This window comes from Motacilla alba, chromosome 8, assembly GCF_015832195.1.
Source record: "Motacilla alba alba isolate MOTALB_02 chromosome 8, Motacilla_alba_V1.0_pri, whole genome shotgun sequence".
NCBI lineage: Eukaryota > Metazoa > Chordata > Aves > Passeriformes > Motacillidae > Motacilla > Motacilla alba.
This window is the reverse complement of record NC_052023.1, coordinates 6,303,394-6,328,182: the sequence shown is the minus strand read 5'-3', so window position 1 is coordinate 6,328,182 and position 24,789 is coordinate 6,303,394. Positions and strand designations below refer to the sequence as shown.

At 38.6% G+C, this 24,789-nt stretch overlaps 1 protein-coding gene across 1 annotated transcript in view; it reads right to left on the bottom strand.

Moving 5' to 3' along the window:
* The window catches only part of FAF1 (Fas associated factor 1), a 149,093-nt gene that overhangs the window by 13,921 nt on the left and 110,383 nt on the right, over positions 1-24,789 (bottom strand). Inside the window, exons 14-18 of the mRNA XM_038144133.1 lie at positions 15,651-15,787; positions 13,102-13,190; positions 3,733-3,813; positions 3,322-3,399; positions 224-439 (exon numbers count right to left, since the gene is read on the bottom strand). Of these exons, the coding sequence (XP_038000061.1) occupies positions 224-439; positions 3,322-3,399; positions 3,733-3,813; positions 13,102-13,190; positions 15,651-15,787 (601 nt within the window). The remainder of the gene's footprint in view (positions 1-223; positions 440-3,321; positions 3,400-3,732; positions 3,814-13,101; positions 13,191-15,650; positions 15,788-24,789) is intronic.

Sequence of the window (24,789 nt, the reverse complement as noted above, 5' to 3'; positions counted from 1 at the left end):
TATGAAATGTAGGATTTTTACAATGGCACTGGAAGCAGGTTTCACAGCTCTGTATGTACCATCTGACAGCACTGGGCAGCCAGCAGCCTTAGAGCTTGGAGCTTGGCAGCACAGGAACATACCCAGGCACACCTTTTAGCTTCTATGCTATAACACCCCAGCCCATCCAACCCGCAGGAGCAAGAAGCAGAGGTATTTATTCCTGAAAGGTGCATTTACTCACATCTCTCCTCGGAAAGGTGCCCAGCAGCTTGTACTCCTCCCAAGGATATCCCTTGGAAGCTACAAAATCAAAGACAACCTGCAGCTTGCTGCTGGCCAGGAAACGCCGCTCAAAGAATTCTCCGCTGGGCGTCCGGATGCGGAGTTTGCTGACAGACTCAGTGCTCTCCTCCTTTGGCTCGGGGGGCAAGGACTGCTCCAGAGACAGCCTGATGGCCTGGGGAAGGAAAAACAATCATTTTTTCCAATGCCAGCAACAGAAGAAAGGGAGACAGCTATTCTATTTATTTCTTCTAAAACTTCAAGATGTGTCGCAGTGCTCAAGAGCCTTTACATCTCAATGACAAAATAATTTTTATTCACTCCTTAATAACAGCCCACCAGACAACTAATTAAAATAAATCCTTCTTTATAACACATATTATTAGGTCTACAGTTAATGCACGATGGGATACGTAATTTAATCATTTGGCAGAAAGCCTTGGAAAAAAATTGAATGAGAGAATAATTGTCAAGTGGCCAATTGCTTCCTTAAAGGGTATAAATTAAAAGGCAGTAAAAGTATTTCTTTAAAAGCACTTGTCAAATTGCCTTCCTCTTGCAATGGTAATTGACCATTTGCAGTAGACTGGACCCTTAATGGCAGTTCAGAGTGAAAAGAAATATATGCAAGAAATTTACTATAAATAAACTGAAACGCTGTTGAAAGATGCAATTAAAAATGCCATGAATGTACACTAGATAGTCAGAGTACATACAGAAGTAGGAATCATTAAAGAAGAAAACTGGGAGAAGATGAAATGGGAGCTTGAAGATATAAAGTTGGTAGTAGCAGTAGTAGTATTTGCAAGAAGATGGTTCTAAGTACAGGTGAACACATTTTCTGCAACAACCTGCATGAAATCAGCCCTCAAATTGCAATGACAGTACATGACAGTCACATGTGCATGACTGTCTTCCTGCTAACATTGCTGATGCCAAGACTTTAAGGGCAGGACCCAGGTCTGTGTTCTCTGTTCTCTGTCTCAGTGAGCTGCTACAGCACCAATATTTTGATCAGTTTTTTTTTAATATAAAATCAATGACTGCTGAAGGAGGTAGACTTGATTTTCAAGGGCATTTTTGGTATTCATGGGCAGCATCAGCATTTGTCAAGAATTTGATCCTATTCAGAAGCAGCTCTGCTACAATTTCACCTCACTTAAGGCAGCACTTAAAGAGAAGGTAAATGAATGGAAGAAGCAGCACAAACACACTGCCTGCCCCAAAATGTGCCTAAAAGGCAATTTTTCAAACTGAAGAGGCAGTCAGGCAGGGATTTACCCTTTTTCAAGGAACTTTCAGTATACACAGTTGCTATTTGTGCCTTTGAAAACCTCCCCAAGGTCATTTAGTAACAGAAACTGATAGAGGGTGATTACATTGCAGGGAAAGGACTGGGCAGAAGCAAGATTACAAAGGCTTTTAAATAGTCTACTTCTTCCACACACACCTCTGAGCAAATTATATCTCAGTATAAATATTTATACATAGAACTTCAGTTCATTTTTGCTCATCTACTATGAGATTATATTTTAAATAGATTCTATTTTAATTTTCTCCCTCTCCATTCTCATCCACCTGCTTACTATCTCACTGTTTTGACATTTCCCCACACAGTATAACAACAGATGCTACACTATTTACTGAACCCAATCAATTATATTAGAGAAAAATAAACAACAGTAGCTCATTAGAGCTCCTTCCTTTGTGCAAAGAGTGCGTCGCTCCCCAAAGTAACCACTCAACATAAAACGGCAATTTACAATGGATATTCTGTACCAGCAAACTAAGTCACAAAACAATGACATGATGGATCACATTAAAAACTCTTGGACCTGAACAAGCTATTTCAGTTTGTTGATAAAAAGGTGTTCAGTATGTGAAGAGCTCAATAGTCAGATTTTAAAATACAAACTGAACATAAAGCCACTTCTGTAAGTAAACACTGTTGCAAAACAATTCAGCCCAAGTAATCTGTATACTTGAAAATGGGGAGTGTTAGTAAACATTATTGTTAAAATCCCTTTTGTTCTACTAAGCAAACAGATCCTATTATTTTCATTGCTGCACTCTGCATTAAAACAGGGAAGCCCAGGCATATTTTGGTAACACGGGCAAGTGGTGCAGCCTTTGCATAAGAAAACCATTTCCAAAAGGCCAAGGTATCAGAAAAGGTTCAGGAGCAGATATAACAAAGCAGAAATAATTATTGTTTCTATGCATGCAAAATAACTTAGAAAAGAAAAACATATTTCTTGCTTGAGCCTGAGTGTGAGCTGATTGTGAGCCTGCTCCTGCTGCAGTGGATTCATGTTCAGCTAGTGTTAACATCACAGAATTGCCATCTCACAACCAGTCTAGCCCCTGCAAGAGGCTGCAGGAGCCATCTCTGAGAGGCACTGGGACCCTCAGCATTTACCAAATTGAGAGAACCTACAAAATAACAGTTTGAGGAACAATACTCTTCACAGCACAGGCTTTCTGTTTTCTTACAGAGGCCTGGAGACATAAAGTACTTGTTTAAACACTATTTTAATTCTAAGGAAGATTCTGTAGAAGACTATTCAGAAATTTTTTCAAGTACCACAAATTTCAAGATTCTGAATTTTATTTTCTTAATTTTTTTTTGGTAAATGGATTGTCTCCCAAATTATATTGGTAACTTGTTTGATCAGAATTGCAGGTAGGCTTTTCCTGGAAAAAATGAAAGGGCTCCATGTCTTTAAAAGGAGGGGCTGCAGAAAACAGGTTAGAGTCTCCCAAAGATTCCAGTACTTATGGAGCTCATTTCACAGATCTCCTGTGAGCAGGTCCATCTAATATCTGGCTGTATTTGAGACCCAGAGGATAAAACAGAAAAGCCATTAAACAGTGGATGAAAATTATTTAGCTGCACTTGTTTCACAGATACATAGCAAGAAATCAATAACAGTAAAGAAAATTGATCACATAAAAAGTATGCTTTGAATTGAAGTTGCAGTGTGTGTTGAATGACAGTTTCGGTGCTCATAAGCTTCATGAATTCAAAAAGTTATCAGAAAAGGTAAAAAATCCCACCTCACGTTCCTCCTCCTGTTCTTTCCGGATCTGTTCCAAGCGAAACTGCTCTGCCATTTCTCTCTCTTGTGCTTCCCTCTAACAAACACAAAGGGCAATCCCACATAAATATGTGATAAATACAAATGCAAAGAAATTTCTCAATGTTTCCATCTAAATTAATATAAGAGACAGGATATTTATTAAGCAATATTTTCCTGCCATTCCTTTCCCAAATGAAGCCAGGACAGGTTTAGCTGAAAGACACAGTCAAGTCTAGTCCTAGTGACTTTATCTGGTGCCTCTCTACAGCAAGGAGGACTTTAGGGTCTCAGTTCAGAGCACAACTGGATGCAGGCAGTCGCCTGCAGCACAGAGCATTCCCAAACTCCAAAGGGTTCCCATCCCATGGGTCTCTGCCCCTGCACACACCTTGGCTCTGTCAGCCTCCAGCGAGATGCGGTACGCTTCGTCCTGCTCTCTCTTCACGTTTTCTCTGGCTTCACGTTCATCCTAAAGGTAAGAAAAAAATAAAAAATAAATCAAATAGTGGACCGGTATGATAAATATCTCCATGTTCCTCAGCACTCTTTAATCCCAGTGACTTCAACATCACTCACCTACCGCTAGGAGAAACACATTCAGAGATGCCTCAAGGGTGACTGTGGCTTTAGAAATTCTGCCTACCTGAAGAGTGATTCAGTTGCCATTAAGGGAATGGTGTGTCCAAGCCCTGGCCTGAGGGTTGGATGAGGCACCCAGACTCTGCACTTAAGGCCATGGCAGGCACAGAGAGAGACCTGGGGAGGAGCAGCCTCCAGTGGAGGGGTCACTGCAGGGGGGTATAGGCTGGAGTTGGGGGGGATTTCTCTCTTGCACTCAACAGTTAGGATGGTTTTGTAACAGGGAAGTGTGGTTTGATGCTGAGACTGGATTTTCATTGGCTCTCTACTCAGACTGACAGTGGGTAATGGCTGGTCCTGACAGAGAAAGCCCAATCCCAGGTCCTTCCTGGGTCAAAAACCCCTCAGCAGGGTCCATCCAGGGTCACGACTATCAAACATCATCCAGAAGCCTCAATTCACAGTGCTGAATATTATACAAAGATGGGAAAGTAGCAGGTCCTGCTCTGAAGTATCTCAAATGGACAGATGCAGGCAAGCAAGGAACACAAGGTTACCATGCCAGCAAAAAGTATCTTATCAACAATCACAGCACAAAAAAATAAAGGTTTACTAAAAACACACGAATGACAAAGCGAGGCATCATCCACCCAGTGGAGGATCAAAGAGTGGATATCCCCAAAAGCTGGAATAACTGCACTGGGGTGATGTCAAACAAAGCAAAGTGTACAATCAATAGCTTCATACTCTGCCTCTGAAGCAGAGACAGTGGCTGCTTCCCTGTGCTTACTTGTCTTACATCTCATAATCCCCCCCAGAGCCCTGCAGAGGCTGCACTGGTCCCTACAAAAATCAATAGGATTTAGCTGTGAGACTGCTGGTGGGCTCAGCAGGGTCTCCCTGCAGTTCCCAGTAACACAGCACCTGCACTGGGGCAATCTGTCCCGTGTTTCACAGAAATTAAAGTCTACTGCCTAGTGCTTCTTGAAGAATTATGCAATCTTCCCATTCAGCTGCAACATTTATTCCACATAGAAGAATAATTTTGTTAAGTGATCAATTTTCTCCTCAAAACATCATTATTTGGCAAAAACTCAATTCTGAACGGTAGGAGCTCATGCTAACTGTAATTATCACAACATACAAACATGCCAAGATGCTCCTCAAAAAACCCTCTAACATCTCAGTGGTTAAATCTCTGAAGCAGAATGCAAACACAGGAGGAAAGGACAAACTGCAGGGAAAATGATACAATTTCTACTTGGAGAGTAGCAAAATCTTTTCCGACTAAATTCTTCTTCCTTAGAGAAACAGGACCCAAAGTTATTCTACAATCAGTGTGTCCTGAATTTCATTCCAAGATTTAGAAACCATCACTTTATTCAGCAGAACCAAAACACGAGTAGAAGTAATTATTGCAAAATGCAAAAAAGGACAAGAACCACCAAATAACCTTTTCTCTTCCTGGTTACTCTGGACATTGATAAGTTTTAGGTATTCTGCTCATGGAACTTGAACCTGATAGCAAAATCTACCCTACATGAATATTCCATTTTGAGACCAGAGGCGTTGAAATAATTAAACAGCTCCCATTTTTATGTTTTCCAAATATGAGGAAAGTTTGTTGAATACACAGAGGTTTTCCCAATTCTTCCCACAGATGGAACATAACAGTAAAGAAAAAAAATTTGTGCTATTTATACTGAGACTTTTCATAAACATACTGAAAATTTATCTTAGAATAGTGAGAACCAAAATAACCTTTCCAAATCAGCTCGCTTAAGGAAGATGACTTGAGTTTATGTGCCGGAGGACAAGACTTAAAAAATATTTAGAATTATTTCAGAGAGAACTTATTTAACTTCTATGTTTTTTGACTCCATGTATCACACCTAATTCCTCACATCGAATTTCAAAGGCCACACAAGTCCAGTAACGCCGAAAAGAACTTTGAAAAATTGGATACAACTATAGCAACTACAGGCTCTTCTCCATAAAAGATTGCTAGCAACTAAGATAGAGTTACTGTAGTTTATAAAAAAAAAAACCAAAAAACTGATGTTCTAGATTCTACAACTAGAATTGAAACATGAATTCCAGGCATTAAAAAAAACTTTAAATGCTTTCTTCCCTATTCATTGCAGTTATCATCATCCTAGAAGTGGATTATGAAAAAGATGTCAGGAATGTGAAGAATTACCACGCATGACTGCCTGGTCCTCATAGAAATATGTGAGCCACATCTAAAAGTAAATGACTGTGCCACTGAGCCCTACAACTCATTGAAATAATACTGTTCTTACTGAAACAGACCTTAAAAACAAACCTGGAATCCAGAGCTCTTTGGGTAAGCAGCAGATGTAATCCCATGCAATGCCTCTTTCTACCTGCTTCTGTGTTAATACTTCTGTTTGCCAATACTGCTCACACTCAACAGGAACCAACTCCTCCACAGATTTTACGGCTAAATTGTGGTATTGTTTGGTGCAGAGTTACACCTTGGACAAATTTTAAACATTACACGAAGCAGTTCTCCCTTTTGTAATGCAGTTTCTTATCTCGGTCATCTCTTCCTCTAGAGAAGGATGAGGATGCTTCTAGTTCACCAGAAAGCAACAAAAGAAACTCACAGTAGTGACAGGAAAAGCAGAAGAAAATATTTGCTGAGAATCTTCCAATGCACTAACAAAGAACATGTCAAGAGTAATCATTCCACTAATAATTCATATTTAGAAATTCAGAAGTGTTATCCATGAATAAAATTTGAGGCAGCTAACAACTCTCCTGTTAGACCCTACATAAACTGCAGTCAGTATTGACTAACATCACTAAATCCATCTCCACAGAGCTTTTGCAATGAAGGCAGAACTGGCACCTTCCTTACTCAAGAAATCAAAGTGTAAACAGACATGGCATATCCTGGGTAACTTAAAAAGCCTTCATCAGAAGCAGGGGAATTCCACAGCAGTGACTGAAGGCTGGTGTGAATGCAAATCATCCACATCCCAAGGGTTTGGGGGTTGAGACAAGGGGACAACAATCCCTGGCACCTAAAAATGGGAGAAGTCACAGGTTTCTGCTTTCCCATTTTGACAATGAGACAGTGGGAGGACATACATTCAGTGGAAAGTTGGAAATCTGAAAAATTTGCTTTTATTCACAGAATATATTCTTCAGCTATGACTTTGCTAGTCTGCTTCTTAGAGATGCAGTCAACCCAAAAATATCAAACACTTAGGAGATAGTTACAATTGACCAGAGAAAACCTTCTCCTGAGGAATATCCAGTGCATCAAGACTAAGAAAAACTGACAGATAAAATTAAGAAGATATTTAGGATAACTCTCACATATAATTATTTCCTAAACCATTTCTGAAGTTAATCCTGAAATACCTAGTGACAGGCATTTTCAGATGCAAGATGATGGACAAAGAGAGGTTCTTGACTGAATTTAGGACAGCAGATTCTACAAATTAAAAATTCTCCACTTTTTGAATGGGATATTTTGCTGGAAAAGTAAGCATTGGCCCTTCTGGGCTTTTTTCCCCTATTTATTATTGTCATTTCTGAAGGTAGCATTTATTGATTTAACCCCAGGAATCAGCTTTGCACCTGATTTGTCTCAGGGGGCTGTGTTATATTATTCCCATCTGCCCTTTGGGACCAGTTTTACTGTGAAGTAAAATCGGACAAGGCAGAATTTGAGAAGATAACCAGGAGCAGAAGACATTTCTCAGAGCACCAGTGAGTAATGGGCTATTACAAGAAAGAAAGAAAGAAAGAAGTGTATTTACAAATGCTGAATGCCCATCTGAAAGACAGTTCATTTTACTGAACCACTCCTGAAATTAAAATCTGCAAATGCTTAAGGCTATTCATGGGAGCGTTAAAGAGAAACACCCCTTTGTCCAAACAAACCAGTGCAAGAAAGGCATTAATTTGACTCACTAAGATGACAGACTTGCACATTGTATTACTTAAACATACATGATGGGGAATATATGGCAAGAAAAAGTGTACACAGAGTGTGTTGGGTGTATGGGAACGACAAGGACAAAGCAAATGGACGTTTTAGTGGTGGCAGAACCACAGGAGGAGGCAGGATGGGGCAGGGTGAGGGGCAGAACAGCACAGAACCACCACAGGATCCTGCCTGCCCACACTGAAGGCTGAAAGTTAAGTTCAAGATTTCAGTTTTGGAATTAACTCAAGTGAGAAGAAGAAAACCAAATCCAAAACCTTCAAGGAGTCCTGCAGTGCCTTTCTGTGGGAAAAAAGCCAGCCAGTCCTGATACATCTGCCCAGCTGGGCTGAATATTCACTGACTGGAGCCATCAACATGTACAGCCTAAAAGCCACAGGGACTAAAGACATTTTATCTCCCTTCTTTCTTTCCTCTGCCATTGCCTTGCACTTTGCCAAGGCTCTAACCATGCTGTAAACTCTTCAAGGCAGCACTTGCACCCACCGGGCTGTGTGTGGCCAAGTGCTCCATGGGAATGCTCAATGGGCTGCTATCGTATTACAAACACAAAACCAGAAAATTTAATCAAACAAATTTTGATTACTGTAGTTTAATTGGTTATAACTAGTAATAATTAGTAAATGTGCTAATTAGATTTTTGAGGGGTTAAATCCCAATCTTCGCTAGACGGCTGTCATCACCATAATGCTTTTATGCTTTGGAATTTAATGAATTTCGTGTATTCTCATAATCTCTTGTTGTGCAAATACTATACATCATGATACACATGACAGTGTTAGATGGAACACAGATTATCCAAGGTATTCAGATACCTGATTTCTACTGATTTACATCAGAGCTTCAGTCCCTAGCAGAAATTTCAGAGGTCTCTTGCAGAGCTGATGGAAGCACTTCCCCTACATTTGACAGCAGTGAGGCAGAAAAGGAGGAAAAGACATGGTGATAGCAGGCTTCTCACAGCACAGCTATGAAAATATCACTTGGCCACTAAAGCCCCAAAGTGCTGTGGCAGGGAAAAGGGGAAAAAGAATTTATGCTGCCATTTTGGAGTTTTGGTTTTCCTTCACGGGTTTTTTAAATCCCCATCCAGATATTGGTGAGGAAGGACCTACGTTTTCCTCAAGCTCTAGAAGTATCTAGGAAAGAGATGTCACCCAAGAACAGAGAGGAAAGATGGTGACTCTGCAGGCCTATGGTTTTCTACAGCTTATCTTCAGTCAGAGTCTGTTTACAGCAGTTTTTCCAGTTTAAAAATTCTCGAGTGTCTCTCTTTTACACTACAGACCAGTGTGCTGGCAGACATAGTTTAAAGTGAATGAAAGGTTTCAACTGGTATTTGTAAAAATAAGAAGGTCTCTGAAGCAACTGTGGGTATTTCCACCTTGATGTCTAATCCAAGAGCAGGAGTGCCAGTATTGCATAATGACAAAAATAAACACGACCAGAGACCTACTGTTACTTAAATGTGGACAAGTTGGACCAGCTGTGTAACAGTCATTTCTTTTACAGTAATAAATGTTGACAGCAAAAATAAAAAATGCATTACTGAGGCATCATCAAATGAGCCCTGTCATTACATGGAAACTCCGCCCTGTATAAGCTTGTCAAAAAGTGTTACTGTAATCCTTCGAGAAGCCTCCTCCTCAGGCAATGAAGAAAAAATGTTGAGGATCAGCCCAGAACAGGTGTGTTGTGCTGTAATGCCAGGATTTAATCACAGATCTCTTCACATTAATCTCACAAAGGAACTAACTCGGATCTATTTGGGCCCATCACGCCACGCTGAGATGATTATTTAACTATCCAATTAAAGCAAGCAAGCTCACAGGGTGTTTAAAAATGGACATTCCAGGGCGTAGAATATTTTACAACTATTGTTTTCCTAAGCCCAGCACCAGGCATTGACACTTAAGAGGAACTGATACCCAAGAGGAACTGATACTACACACTCTTTTCAAAGTCAGTGCCCGAAAAATCTCAGTGCACACCTTGATTAACAGTGGCAGAGGCTGGTCATCCCTTCTCTGAGACACCCGCTCTTGTTTGCAGGAGAAACTCCTTAATGACATTAATTCCCTCTGCAAAACCCCACTGCCTGAGCAGTTGCTGGGGTGTCACCTCCTGCAGCAGTGACCAGGGGAGCAAACATGGTTAGAAAAAGAAAGTGTGTCCATCAGATGCAGGAAATCACTAGTGCAGCTGCAGAATAACTCTGCATACACAGCTTGAGGTTGGGCTTCAGTCTCCAGACCTGAGTGCACTGGGAAAGGTGGGGCTGAATCCTGGCCAAGAGGCTTCAGTGGTGATGGTCACTGAACACACAACTGAATTATCCACTGGCCACTTCTAATCAGAAGAGCCATGTGAGCACATCAGTGTGCTGTTAATCCAATTTTGCTGTTTGTGGCTTGTTCTTACAGCAATTTTAGGAGTGAAATTATAAAAACAGACACCTAGACTGTGTATGTACAATGGCACATCAACAGCATGGTTCAAAAGAGGCAGGAGGTTTCCAAATGTCATCTGGCCAACACAGCTCATTATTGACTCAGAGCCCTGGAGAGGCAGGGAAAAGAAGGGGACAGAAGGCTGATCTCCCTTGAAGGAAACCTGGGAGAGGAAACAGGTGCAGAAGTTACACACCAGGACAGGCATGCTGGGTTACTGTGAGTACACATGTGCATCCCAATGCTTTTAAGGTATTTCTCTGGAGATTATGTAAGAGTACAACACACAAATCTAAAAATTAAATCCAACTGCTAGTTAAGTGATGGTATTTTAGCACTTGACACTAAAAAAAAAAATGCAAGAGATTTGCCCCATTAAAATCTTATGAGGCTAAACTGGTAAATTCTACCAATACATGGATACAAAAGCACACTATTATCACCAGCAGCTAATGAGATGGCTCACTCAGGTGAGCTAAGTTGGCAAAGCTGTTCTGAGCATCCCACCTATAACCCAAGCAGATGCTCAGTGACATGGAGCTGCCTGTAGCTACAGCCAGCATCAGCTGAACGCCTGGACCAGCAGCTGGAGTGGTACCAGTCCTCCTGTACCCAAATAACCATCAGAGGGCACTGCAAAACACACTGTGCCAAACAGGGTTATGCAATGGCTGTGCTGGAAGCTTTCGTGTGCATGAGAATTTCAGCTGCATAGACTCACTCATTACTGGCTTCATGCTGTCATTTACAAATGTTTCCAGTTCTGGTTCTCTCTCACACACACTTCTGTTTACAGCAATGCTACACTGATGACTCTTCTTTTTAAAGCACAAAAGAATTTTCTGCTTATCTTCTTGTGGTTTTACGATGACTTATTGTTGCTATTAAGAAAACAGTAACAGAAACCGGACTCTGTATCCTGTTTGCTATTGTAATATTTGGGAAAAAATTGCACCAACTGCAGTAAGATCTTAATAAAAGAAAAGGTGTTGATGTTTGAACACTTGAAGTTGTCAAATACAAGGCTTACAAGAAAGCTACATGTTACGTAGCTAACCACAAAAAGGCAATATTTTGTTTTCAGGCTGAAGCCCTCTGTTGAGTACAGACTGCTTGTCAAATACTCCCTCTCTGGAATAGTAATTTCATAAAGCAAGGTTATTTTTTGTTTTGAAAACTTCCTGCTTCAAAGGCAAAGCGTCCAAGATCACCTTTTCAGTGTGCTTGTAACGAGTGGAGCCAAGGTGTAAGTAAATATCCTATTTGTGTATAGAACCCATAGTGTCTGGAAAGCTGCCCCCAAAGTTTATGAAATTTTCCATCACTTTTCTGAATGTCAAAGTGTGTTAGAAAAAGCTCCTGTTGGGGAAGAAATGTCATCCATGCTTTCAGTGACAGAAAAACAAAAGACTACAGAAGACTTGGACAAAGAAAGACTTTGGAGAAATGTATAAAAATCGATTTTCCATTCCCCCTATATAGGCAGGGCACTTGGAGAATGAGGCCAGGAGACAACAATCCCATGAAGGGACTGGACTGTCCCTGTCATTGCTCTTGGTCACCCAGGGAAGGACAAACAGCAGCCCAGGACAGGAGCCAGTTCCTGGTTCTGGGTCTGGTCTGGTGCCCTGTTCCACTCTGCTCCAATCCTATCACTTCTAGTTTCTTCTCCTATCTCTTGTTTGCTCTTATCTCTCTGACTTTACATGCTTCTGTTTCCCTCAGTTTTCTTCCTTTTCACCAGCTTGTATAGTTTTTAATTCTGAACCTCTCTTGGAGCTCATCTGTGATGTAAATTTCACCTTCTTACCAAAGCATTAAAAAACCTCCCATACTCAAGACACTCCTGTTAAAATGCAATAAAAAATTCTGTTATATCGTGCCTTGGATTTTCGTTGTAATCCTCATATTTAAATTTGTGTTCAGTATTAACAAAATTAAAGTCAATTTCTTTACCAATGAACTACAGGTAACATAAATAAAGAAGAAAAAGTGAATGACAGATATTGTGCAGATAATGTGCCTTCATACTATAGTCCGTAAATCTTGTACTAATGAGATACAAGATTTAAATGTGAAGAATGTGTTTCATGAATTATTGTCAACCAATGTCTATACAACAGGATAAGAATAATCTTGAATGGCAACACACCTATTATTACAAATTCCTATGAACTTCATTACTTTAAAATGTCACTCTTAATTTACAGAGTAACAGATAAAGATCTTTCAGCTGTGTAACTCACTTTGTCTGCTTCTGTGTAATTGAAACACTGGTTTTGAGAAGTCTTGTAATCATTTATGCATTCTGCATCATTCTGAGTGGTGGTTCAGTACTGGTGTACTGGTTAAAGTTGGTTTCAGCCCCCTTTTAAACAGACAGATTTAAGATATATTAATCTATTTTTGTTTTCTACCTATGACTTGGAGCTGGTCAGTGGCAAAAAATCAGATAGTTTTCCTTGTATGAGCACATTAAGCTCTATAATATCACTATAATGTAACCAGTCACTGATCACTGTGTTCAGAAAAAGGAAAGAAACTGAAAATGACAAGACCAAAAAAGGAGGAGTTGTTCTGAGACCCAAATACACAAAGAAGACTTTACCTTTTTGATTTCTGACAATGGGAGAGACACTAAAACACATCATACCCAACTCCACTGGATAAAGAAACATCTGGTTAATTTACATCCCCAGTGATTAGTGGAAGGCAGGAGGCATCTGCAGCAACTTTCAGTGCTCACCTCATCCTTTATGTCTTCCTGCTGCTGGGCACTGAAGATCTCCATTGCAGCCATCAGCCTCATCATTAGCTCATCCACTGTTGTGTTACCTAGCAACAAAGGAAGATAGCTGAACTTCATTTCATTAAAGTTATTAAACAAAAAAGAAGTCATTTTAGAATTAATCCATAAGAAATAGCCAGACTAGAAAATAGACAAGAGTAGAAAATGCAAATATCTCAGTAGAATGCTTTCAGTTCACCTTTTTACTGAAAACTCAAAATTATTTTTACAAAGGTTGATCACAGGTTAAAATTTCAGATGGTGCAAATCTGAACAATTGCTTTTATGCTTGCATAAATTAACTCAATCTTGTCTCTCGGTCACTGATGTTAAAGGAAAGCAGTAGATCTAGGATTCTCTTATGTGAAATTGATTTTACAGTTTTAGAATTCCCAGGGAGACCAAAGCAACTGCTTAGTCAAGCAACACAAGGTAGGATGTTGGCAGCAGCCTCCAAGTGGATTGGTTTAAAACAATGGAAAACACACAAAACAATGACTGAATGGATGTGACAAAATAGATCCATGTTTTATTTGGATATAATTAGTAGTAAAATTTCAAATACTATATTTTCTTCAGTCTATTTACTTCTAAAAAAAACTTGCAAAGCTAATGAAGTAGAAAATTCTGTTATCCATATGTGTATCATGAAATAGAACACATAAGTAGGAAAACAGATACCTCTCCATGTTTTCCTTCCAGCATGCCTCCAGTCTTGATTAAGACTGAAAGATTACTTTAATTTCCTACCAAGATGCATTCTTTGGTTTCTTTTTCTAAACTGAAGACTGCACTACCCATTAAAGCCACTTGTCATTGTAGTTACAAGTTCTTAAACCATGAGAAATGGTCAAAAACTACAAAGTCTTAACATCTGCCAGCCTAAACAGCTGTTGGACCCCAGCAGAACAAGTACCACTAAAGAATGCAAGACTGTCCCCATAGTTTCCAACCCCAGGAAAAAAAGTAAAAATCAAAAGCAAACGAAGACAGTCTGCATTTCAATAAACGCCACTGGGGTCTTAGGTTTCTATATAGTTGTATCTCTTCTGTCAACATGCCTTCTCACCCAGCCCTGAAAGGCCCTCATTGTTCCCATTTCTAACATTTGCTACCTTAGCAGAAAATGTTATCCCACATGCTACAACATGCAGGACTTCAGAGGCTACCATTCATTGAGGCAGTATTGTTAAAAGATACCAGTGTCCCCATTCCTGGGAAAATAACAAGAAGAGATTGTGTGATTTTTGTTAAAGGATGAATTTAAGGAAGGCTCCAATAGGTGATTGTTAAAGAGTGCAGAAAATCTGACAAATCATTAACATTTAACTCATGCCATTAAATAATCTGGATTATTTTTTAATATAAAGCTGTATTGTATTATAACTTTGAAGTGTTGCTAAAGCAGTTCAGTAATTTAAGTCAGTAGCACCACTGACTTCAGTGGGATGGCAAAGGTTCTGAACTGTAGTGCACAGTCAGAAAACTAAGCTATTTATAAGACTATTTCTATGAAATAACCTATAAGACCTATGAAATAGGTTTTATAAGTTACAGGCATTCATACTATGAATGAGTGTTGTGCTGCACCTTGCACTGAGGAGACAAAATCCATGCAAAAAATAACCATTTTTGTGCACAGGAAGGAACACTGCAGAGTCCTCAAGAAAATTATTAATCCCAGATGCAAAGAGAAACACTAATACTTGTCTGCAAAAGGCAGCATTTCCCGAGGCTGAATTTCCTCAGGAAAATGAGATTACAATAAAAATTGCCAGATATGAGCAAAAAAAAAAAAAAAAATGAGGACACAGTGTCATGAAAGCAAACTTGAGGAGAAAGCAGAAGGAATGAGAGGCAGCCATTCTTTGATGTGCTCTAATTTGAAGAGTTACTGAGAACAGCAGTCAGAGGGCAACACTCCACATCTAAGTCATCTTGCTGTCAGTGAAATCAGAGGAATGGTTACACCAGAAAGATCTGCTCATGTAAGCCAGAAAGCTTCATTTATGTGAGATTATGTTAGGAACTTCAATCCTGACCTGATGGGGGGGTCTTGATGCTGCAGGCAGGTCTGAAAAAGCAACTCATGTCCAAATATTAGCAACAGGAGCTCAGGTATTAACAAGGAACTACAAACAAAGAACCAAATGCATTCTGGCACTATGTAAAAAGTGCTGCCAAGATCTTTTTGAAATCAGGAATGTATCTGGATATAAATTTGGAAAACTAAGTGTAGCTCCTTATTTAGGAAATTAGGCTTCCACTTAAAAAATAAAAGAAAACTGTAAACTGTAATTCTACTCCAGTCATGGCAACTCCAATCTCTAACACCATGCTAATTAATACATTTATGAGTAGTAGATAATTATATCCAGGCAACTTAAAGTGTGTTTTGTGTAATAAATTAATATTCTGGACATCTTAAAAGAGAAACAGTTAGCAAAGACCTCTTATAACAGTTTCAATACTCACAAAGGCAATACCTATAATGTAAAGAACTGTACCTTGTATTACATTCAACACTTCATTAGATGATCGCTTTCCCATAATAATAAGGAAAAGTGGAAACTGGTCTGTCTTCTGAGTTCGAATGGTTTGGGCTACAACACTCCCAAAATGTCTAGTGCACATGGTCAGAAACCTTGTGGGGGAAGAAATAAATAGTTAACATTGTAGAGGATTTTTTGAAGTTAAGTTTAAAAAAATAATTATGCTAAATTCAGCAGTTTAAATGCATGTTACCTACTGTTCAGCACATTCTGCATTCAGTTCTAGAGCTCTTTATCTCTTTTTATAACTAAATTATTATAATATTTATAAACATGATAGGGTCCAGGTTGTCTGAATTAAAACAATTTACAATTGCTTGAGACAGTGATTTATTTCATGGAGGCTTCCATTTCCTGTTATACTATGTGAAGACTATAATTCAAAACCACCCCCTAAAACAATAATACTGAATCAATTGTTTAAAACTTCCAAAGAGAAACTAAGTAGAGCAACAGTTTAATAAACGTGGTGAAATATAAAAATAGTAAATTTCATACGAAAGCATAATTTAATAATGAAAAATCAAGAAATTGGTTTTATCAGTCACAGAATTAAAACGTGGTACTTCAGAATTGTATTTTCTTTTGTACCAGTGCCCTGCCAGTGACACACTTAGCAGTGTGGTCTAAAAAACAATAATTCTAAGCTTTTGACCAAAAAAAGCTCTTAGATATTAGCATACAGAAGTCTAACATTAGTATTCTTAACACGATCTTGAATAAATGAAAAAACTGATAAAGCTTTTCTCTTCCATTAAAGGACTGTTTGAAATTAGCATTTCTTTCAAGAGAAAAGGGTAGCTTATGATATGTTTTCAGATCTGATGGTAAAAAGTAAATGTCATAATAATAATGAATTATGAAAGACCAAATGCAAATATAGAATGCTTTAATAAGATCCAATTTAATAAAGTCTGTAAAAATAATGGACTTTTAATAACACGGGTCACAAAAGGCAAAACAGTGGAAATTCTGAGGACTAGCCACTGGTACAGGCTTATTAATTCTTAATTATGTTCATGAAAGGCAACTTAAATCGTGTGTTTTCTTATGCCTTATGATAATATTTTAGGTAACAACTACTCTGAAATGTATGCTCTAACTGGAGAGCAAAGTCCCGTTGCCACATGCATTAGAAGCCAAATGTATTTGAAAAGACAAACTGCATTAAAATGTCAAGTGCTCCAAGTAATTTCTTCTCAAAGATACTGAAAAGATTCAAAACTATGACTTTTTTAATCAATATATATATTGTATGCAAAAAAATGGCTAAAAATGGATAACTCTAACAAGTACAGCATTGGGCAAATTTGAGGCACCTGAAGTACTAAAACCAAAATCTCTCCTCAGAGAGAATTTGTCTTTGCTGTAGTTGGATGGAAGGCAATGGGTGGGGGTGGCAAGCAAGTATTTCAAAGCCATTAGTGTTACTCCCTGATTCTCTGTATTTTTCAACTCAGAACAATCAGACAGAAAGAAGACATCAAAAAGCTGAACAAACTCTGCTACATCAGAAACAGCGACACAGACACATAACATCTGGTAAGGATAAAACAGCATCTGTAAAGTCTGGACATATCAACTCTTCAGATAAATAATGGCTTTTGATGTTTTTCTTTCAAGGTGAGAACAGGTAAGTGAAATGTTGGCCTCACAGAAGTCAGTGGTGATCCTCCACAGCAAAATGAAAATGACTTCTGTGAGTTCAAGTTTTCACCCCTGGAAGCAATAAAGACAGTGGACAATTGAACTGAATTCCCAGACTTGTGTATTAAAATGTTTAAGAGTCTTCAACTCAGCACAGAAGAAAAGCACCCAAGTTTAATGGAAAACCAAAATATTTAACTAGAAGTGAAGAAGTGCTGTAGAGAATAATGCTAGAAGGAACAAAACTAAAGAGACTCCTACAGTCCTAGCTGTACTAGTCAAAGGTTTTGGTTTGTTAATCTTTTTTTAAGTCTATTTTGTATTTAGTCAGCCAATAACTCAGTCTAAAAACATGCTTTTGTAGGTACAGGTTTTGCATGCAGAGAATTCTGAATGAAGAATGATTTTTTTTTCCTTTTTCTGCCTTTACTGATTTTGTATTTGTAGACCTTTTTGGTTTCAGATTCATAACTAGAAAAAAAGGGGAGGAAAAAATCCCCTCTGCGCTAATATTTACTGTTCAAAGAGAGCAGGACCAAAACAACTTGGTGCAATACCCAGTATCTTACTCTGTACATCACTTACAAGGGATTTTCTTACTTTCATCTCAACAGAAGTGTGCCAGATCTCTCAGTGACATCTCCAGAGCTGCCAAAAAAGTGCCTGTGGAGTCCATCAAAGAGACAGATGTCCCTCCAGGGAAAAGGGTTTTCCACAGCATTGGATTACTGTGATCTCCAACCAACATGGAAATCGAGGAATGCTGCCAGAAAGGGAGGGCAAACAGCATCCTACTAGTCCTTTTATTTTGAAATTACAAAAACATTCAAGGAGGGAGCCAGAGAAAGGCAAAAAAGCATTTTATGAAGTAAAAATCCATAAAAAAAAAAAATTTCAAAAGTTACAAGAAAAAAGTTCACCAAGAAAAGTACCAGTTCTGGCAAGCAGCACCATTTCTTTCCTGACTCAGTAACAATGAAAGCAGCAGCTACAGCTACAGAATAAACATGGACACTGACCATGGCTTGACAAATACAGAAACAAGCTAAAAAATATAGAAAGCGCTGAAGTTTTTTAAATGTAGATTGAACAGGTATTAATGCTCAGACACAGTTAAAAGTGGCACAAAGGAAAAATTATTCTGGTGCCATGAAGATGTTGACTGGGGGAGCTGCTGATGCCTGCACAGCAATTTTCCCTCCACATGCACTTTGAGACAACCTAGGTGAGGAGTTATCATCTTTGTAGCCCATGAGTTTTCCAAAGAGGAATGTTATCATTTCCTACCAGCTAATATATGAGGTCTTATATTAAAATACATTCTTGGCATAGCTTTTTTGTAATTGCATGAATTTTAAAATAATTTTATTAATATAGTAACTTATTTAATATTACTGTAAAATAAGGTCTTAGAATGCATTTATGACAAAATAATAGCTTTAAGAATCTACTGAAAAAAAATTTTACCATTATTGAGTCTCAAACCCAAAGGAAATACTACAACCTAAGCCTCAAGCCTGTGGTCTGTCACAGCTCCTGATCTCAAATATGCTATGTAGCACTCTGTGGATGCTGGGGTTTAGTCATAATTTGTTTCTGTGAAAATGTGCAACTTTTAATTTTTAATAAAAAAACTGGGCACTTCTGACCAAAGTGATGGTTATCAAAATTGTTGATCTCAGAGCTCAATATTATTTGATATCTGGAAAGAAGGTATGATGGTAAATACTTTGGAAAAAGGTAAATATTCCTTTAGTATTTCAGCTTAAACAATTTGGTAAGTTAGGAACAGCTCTGGTGCCCAGCTCCTAAAAGGGACAAAGCAGAGGCACTGCTTGGCTTTGAACTGTCATGTTGTATTTTCCAACTCCTTCAAAACCACTCCTACTCCTGCCTAGTAGAGAAAAAAATCTACAAAGAAATGAAGAACTGTAGAGGAGCTGAAGGAAGAACTTGGCAAAGAACTGAGGATTCTGAGCGATGAGAGTTCTCTGCATCTCCTTTAAAAACCACAGCACAAAGCAGCACTTCTGCCTGCTGCCCTTGGCCTTGGTGCAGCAGGACTCCAGAGGAGCAGAGGAATTCAGTATCCTTCCTCTTTGGCAGAAAAGTGCCATCAGCATGGCCTTGGAGACATGGACACCACCCACCACTGAAACCAAATACTGACTGCTCAGGGCCTGTCCTCCTTCTGATCTCCAGTTCCTGCAGGAATCAAACTGATGCACAAGCTGATAGGATGAACAGCTCTGCATATACCCCCAAATTAATCTACCTTCTCAAGGCATCATGAATAAAACATAAATCTCAAGCAGTCAACACAGTGGCAGAAAGAGCAACAAAAACTAAAATGTTAACTCTAGCTGGTTTGTGTTAACCAAGTAGCCCTGCAGAAGGAAACCAATTCAGAGCAGGCTGCATCTTGCACACTGTAGTGTGCTCCTGGAATGTGCAGAGGGACACTTGGTGCTACATTTTGAATGGTTTTATATATTCAAAAAAAAAAAAAAAAAAAAAAGATTGCAAACTCTCATTGGTTTTGCTTTTCTTACCCTCTCCCCAGCACTTTAATTGTTATTTAACAATTGTATTAGCAAATGTCTAGTGCACCTAAGGTTAAATTCTCTTCCATAGAGAACTCAGCTCTCAAATGTATGGAAAAATGCATTACAATAAATACAAAAAAATTAATAGTATTTTAGATCTTCATAGTAGTCATAGTATTTTAGATTTTCTTTACTTTCTGTATCAATCGAAATAACAAAGATCTGGTTATTTGTTACAGTCTTACTCATATAAATTCCTGAAGTTACTTTTTATTTCTATGCACTGAAGGGAAAACTTTGGAAAAGTTTCCTCCTACAATGAGGCCCTTTGGCACACGGTGCCCACTATACTTCTTGGAAAGGACTTTTTAACAGAGCAGAAAGGCTGCACTGGAGATGGTTGTTGCTGTATGTTCCTAGCCTAAAGTCCTCCTCAAAAAGCAGCAGCAGCAGAAAATCTGACAATCTCTTCTAAAACACCTATTCCCTTTCAGAACACAAAGTGGATGACTTTGGGCCAAAAAAGTGTGATTTATTTATGACTAGATAATTCCCAAAGCCAACCTTAAACAGCCTTTAACATTTCAGAAATGGGTTTGGAAAAAAGTAACTTCTTTGCTGAGCATGAGGAAAACAATTATGAATATTAAATATGCAAAGTTTCTGATTATTTTTAGTAATAATTATATAATGTGCAAAGTCAACATAAGACTCATTAAAATGTTAATGTAAAAATAACATTTTTGTATTAGGTATTTACATTTTTAAAAGAGTAAAAGCTGAGGTCCTGAATTGGCATATTAAAATAATCTTGCTCTCCATAATTCAGAGTTACTGCCTTACCCACATTAGTAGGGTCATAAACCCAAGGAGCAGGAGACACAAGGCACGTTTTAAAGATGTATACAGCAGCCTAAATCAAATTATGTGGGTGTCACCTCCAGGATCCACATGCTAAACACCAGATTCAGATGTTAAAAAGCAGGATTTTATCCAGTTTATGCAAACTAAAGCCTACATGTGTGGGTTATCTATCTCCTCCTAAAACATGGAAGATTTGACTCCCACCCTGAAAGGCTCAACCAGATCAGATAAACACTTCCCAACCCCATTCAGTGTAAACCACAGTCCTCTAGAAACCCTTTAGTCCATCCTTGGACACCAGGCAATGTCACTGGTGAAAGCATAAATAAAATATACCTTGACCCCTTGTTAGAACACTGCACAAAGAATGGAACACTCAAGATGCACTTTCATCATCACCCATTGTGTACTATATGATTTCTTAAGGAATGGTAAAGGCTTGCCACAGGTAGATTTAAAATACAGATTTAATAATAGCCTAGATAAGAACAGACAGTGGGTTTGGTTACTTTACAGATGTTGGTAAAGTGGGAGAAGCTACAAAGCACATCAGAAGTCAGAGAATTCAGATTAATCTTCACAAATCAAAGAATCATCCTGACAACTAAAATGCAATTCTGTAAGGTCAATGAGAGTCTCCAAACTGGAGGAAAAATGGCACAAATACAGCAGAAGAAACAAGCAATAAGAGACTACAACCAAATCCTCCCTCAAAACAGCCCAACAAATCTGTCTTGACCACCTGTTCTTCTGCCTTCACTCTTTCGCACAGCACACAAAAAAGTTTTATTTTTTCACCTTTTTTGTTCAACAAGCTTAATCAACCAGGTTTTACTTTGAGTACAGTGGATAGCACATTCTTTGAGATTTTCTTTTAGAGTGGGGACTTAAAATATATGCTTACAAATCTATCAGTTTAATTAATTCCTTGGGTTTAATAACTATTTTTCTCAGATGACCTTAAAACATTGTTAAAGGCATATAAACTGATGCACTGAAAATCTTCATAATATAAGAGAGGCTGCTTTCTATTTATAGTTGGCTATTATAGACATCCATATCTTCCTAATCACGACCAGATCAAAATGCATTCTCTGCTGATTTTTAGTTTTCCAAATTTGGACATTTTTAGATTACTAACATGAAATTACCTTGAAGCACATAAATATTTAAGCAGGGATAGTTTACCTTTTCTGGTGGGTGTATAATAAACAGTTTAACCATCATCTATATACAGGCTGTTTTGTTCTCCATCTAAAGAGACAATCACCTTTTATCCTTTTCCTTTTTTTCCTTGGTTTCAGTGCTATTAGGAAGCTATTCACAAGTGCAACCCTGAACAATGCCATGCAGTAATTATGACTAAATGACAAAGAGATGCGAACAATTACCGAGTCCATTTTGAAACCCTACACTAATAAAGTCATTAGATGCTGCCCTTGCCATGAGCCTTCTAAAAGCTTCTGAAGTTACAAGAACACACGGCATTGTTCAGGAGGACAATTGCTGCTGGCAGAATGCAAACCTTGAGTTAAACCATGCTGCAAATTGATCTTGACATTCTGTTAAGACCGCCACTAAAATCAAAAGCAAAGGAGAAAAGGAGAAAATGAGCGGGTGGGATGTAATCATGGAACAGAAGGGTTCCCTCCTCACCTTCTTTCCTCTTCCTCCTCAAAACAAACCATACAGAAAATGACAAACTCGCCTGGTGTTTGAGAACCTTTATTTTTAAAACATTAATTAGACTTCTGACCTGTTTTTATTGACTGGCACTGTATTGCTATTAAAGTAAATTAAATAAAAAATTGCAGTATACAATAGAAAAGGTTTTCACACTGCTCTGTGAAACCTGTTAAGGATTTAGTGCCTGAAGAACACGTCCAACAATTTTGCAAGCAACATATACAGAAGCTGTGGTCACTCCTGAAGAGACAGTGAGAAATTAACTCACCTCCTCCTGCTCTCACAGACCCCACACCTGCAATATATTTGCTGAAGGATCAAATGGGATTGAGGAGCTGGAGTAATATGGTCAACTGGTCTTCATCCAGGCATGCATCATTCAGTGGGTTAGAATTAAGGGTCAGCAACTGTGAATATGGCTAATCACTTGATGACGGAAATTGCAGGTGAAGACAACCTGCTGCTGAGAAGCACTTTAGTGAATTAACTCTTTCCTAAGCTTAAGCAAAGTGAAAAACTATCATTTGAACATTAAAACTAACAAATACCTGTCATCAGAGCAAAACTGACAACACCTTGAAATACGGTGCCCAAGGGCAATGATATCAAAAGCTAAAAAGCTGCTACAGATTTTTGAGTCGCTGTCTTATGGTTTTGGCTTTGCTTAACAAACACCATGTGTGCTGGAAAGCTCTTAATATTATGCATTGTCAGTGTTTGTAAATGCTGTGTGTACCAACATAAGGTATGTGTGCATGTGTGTGTATATATATATCACTGTACATCTTTCCTGGATACAAATACATTAATGCACATTAATGAATTAACAAAACCAGTTAGGCAGGTGTTTGCACAAACACATACAACTCTCACGCACATAACTGTATTAGAACAACTCTTTCAAGTCAAAAAGTGCTAGAGCTGTTCATGTCTGGCTCTCCTGCTTGTCCATCCCAGAATCCCTCTGGAAAGCTGAGGAGTTGCCCAGCCCAAGTGCTGGCCCAATGCAGGTATGTGGCAGGGCCAGAACTGCCAGCACCCCTGCAGTCAAACCCCACTGCCACCACCCTGACACCTCCCCCCAAATTTCTGCTGTCTGAAGGGCCATGGTAGCAATCTTCACTACAAGCAATTGAAAGGAAACAATGATTTTGAAGCTCATGATTCACCTCAAATTCAGTGGAATATAACAAGAGCTAAAGTCAGAGATGTATGTGCAGCTTTGTGGCTTTTTTCCTCCTTTGACAGGAACAGATCACAAGAATATTTCAAAGAGTTGCTCCTTAAACTGAAGTTTAAACTGTAGGAGATAAAGATTTCATGTATGTTCCTTAGCAGTAAAAGCACCACATTATTTTTCTAAATGAAGGCTACTTATTTTATTTCCCCTTTAGTATAATGTTATTACGATTAATGAAAAAATTCATAACCACTGAACTTACTCAAAGTAACTGCTCCCTTCACTGCAAACCTGACGTCAGAGGAAATTAAAACCCATGGATGCCAAAACAAACCTTCCTCTCAACTGTATTAACTAGAATTCTCCTTCATTTTGACAAAGTAACAGTCCTGTGTGGCTGCAGAAAGAAATGTTTTTTAGTATCTGACTCCCAAAGTTGTAATGCTTATGCTCTTGCACTGCTGCTGGCAGGTACCCAGTGCTCTCACAGTGTTTTACTCCTACCTACACACCCTCTTCAATCTGTTGGAATGGCTATTGAAGACTGAGAGGTTCCAGAGGAAATGTGCTATTGTACAGTAATGCAGGATTTAAAGCATATTCCTGTATCAGTGTCAGCTGACAAACACATTAAAAATTGGGGAAAACTACATGAATTTGGAGCTGGTTTTGTTCTACAGTGTTAAGGATGGACCCTTACTTCATTAATGAGAAAATCTGAAACAGCTATTAGGACTAATTTTGGAATAGAATGATATTTGTGGATCAAAACATTCAGAAGATTTTTTTGGCTTACAAAAGGAAAGTCTTTATAGCTGTTTGAATTTACTCATGCCATTCCACAGTACTGAAACCATGTCTTTTACTACTGACATTGAGGTGTCTCTGTTGACTGCTGTAAATCAAGAGGGCCTGATTCCTCTGCTGCCCCATCCTGGCTTTTCCAGCATTTTTACAATGCAATTGGAGGAGTATAAATTAGTTACTCTTGGGCTACATCAGCAAGCAAAACCCAGTTCCTCCTGCTATTGCTGTTGTCTTCTCAGCATTCAAATAAAAAGCTGCATTTAACTGTGCTCATAGGGCTAGAGAACAGAATGGGCTCCAAGACCACTGTCACTGAGTCACATGAAGGGCAATGATTGAACAGAGGGACTGAGTATTTATTTAT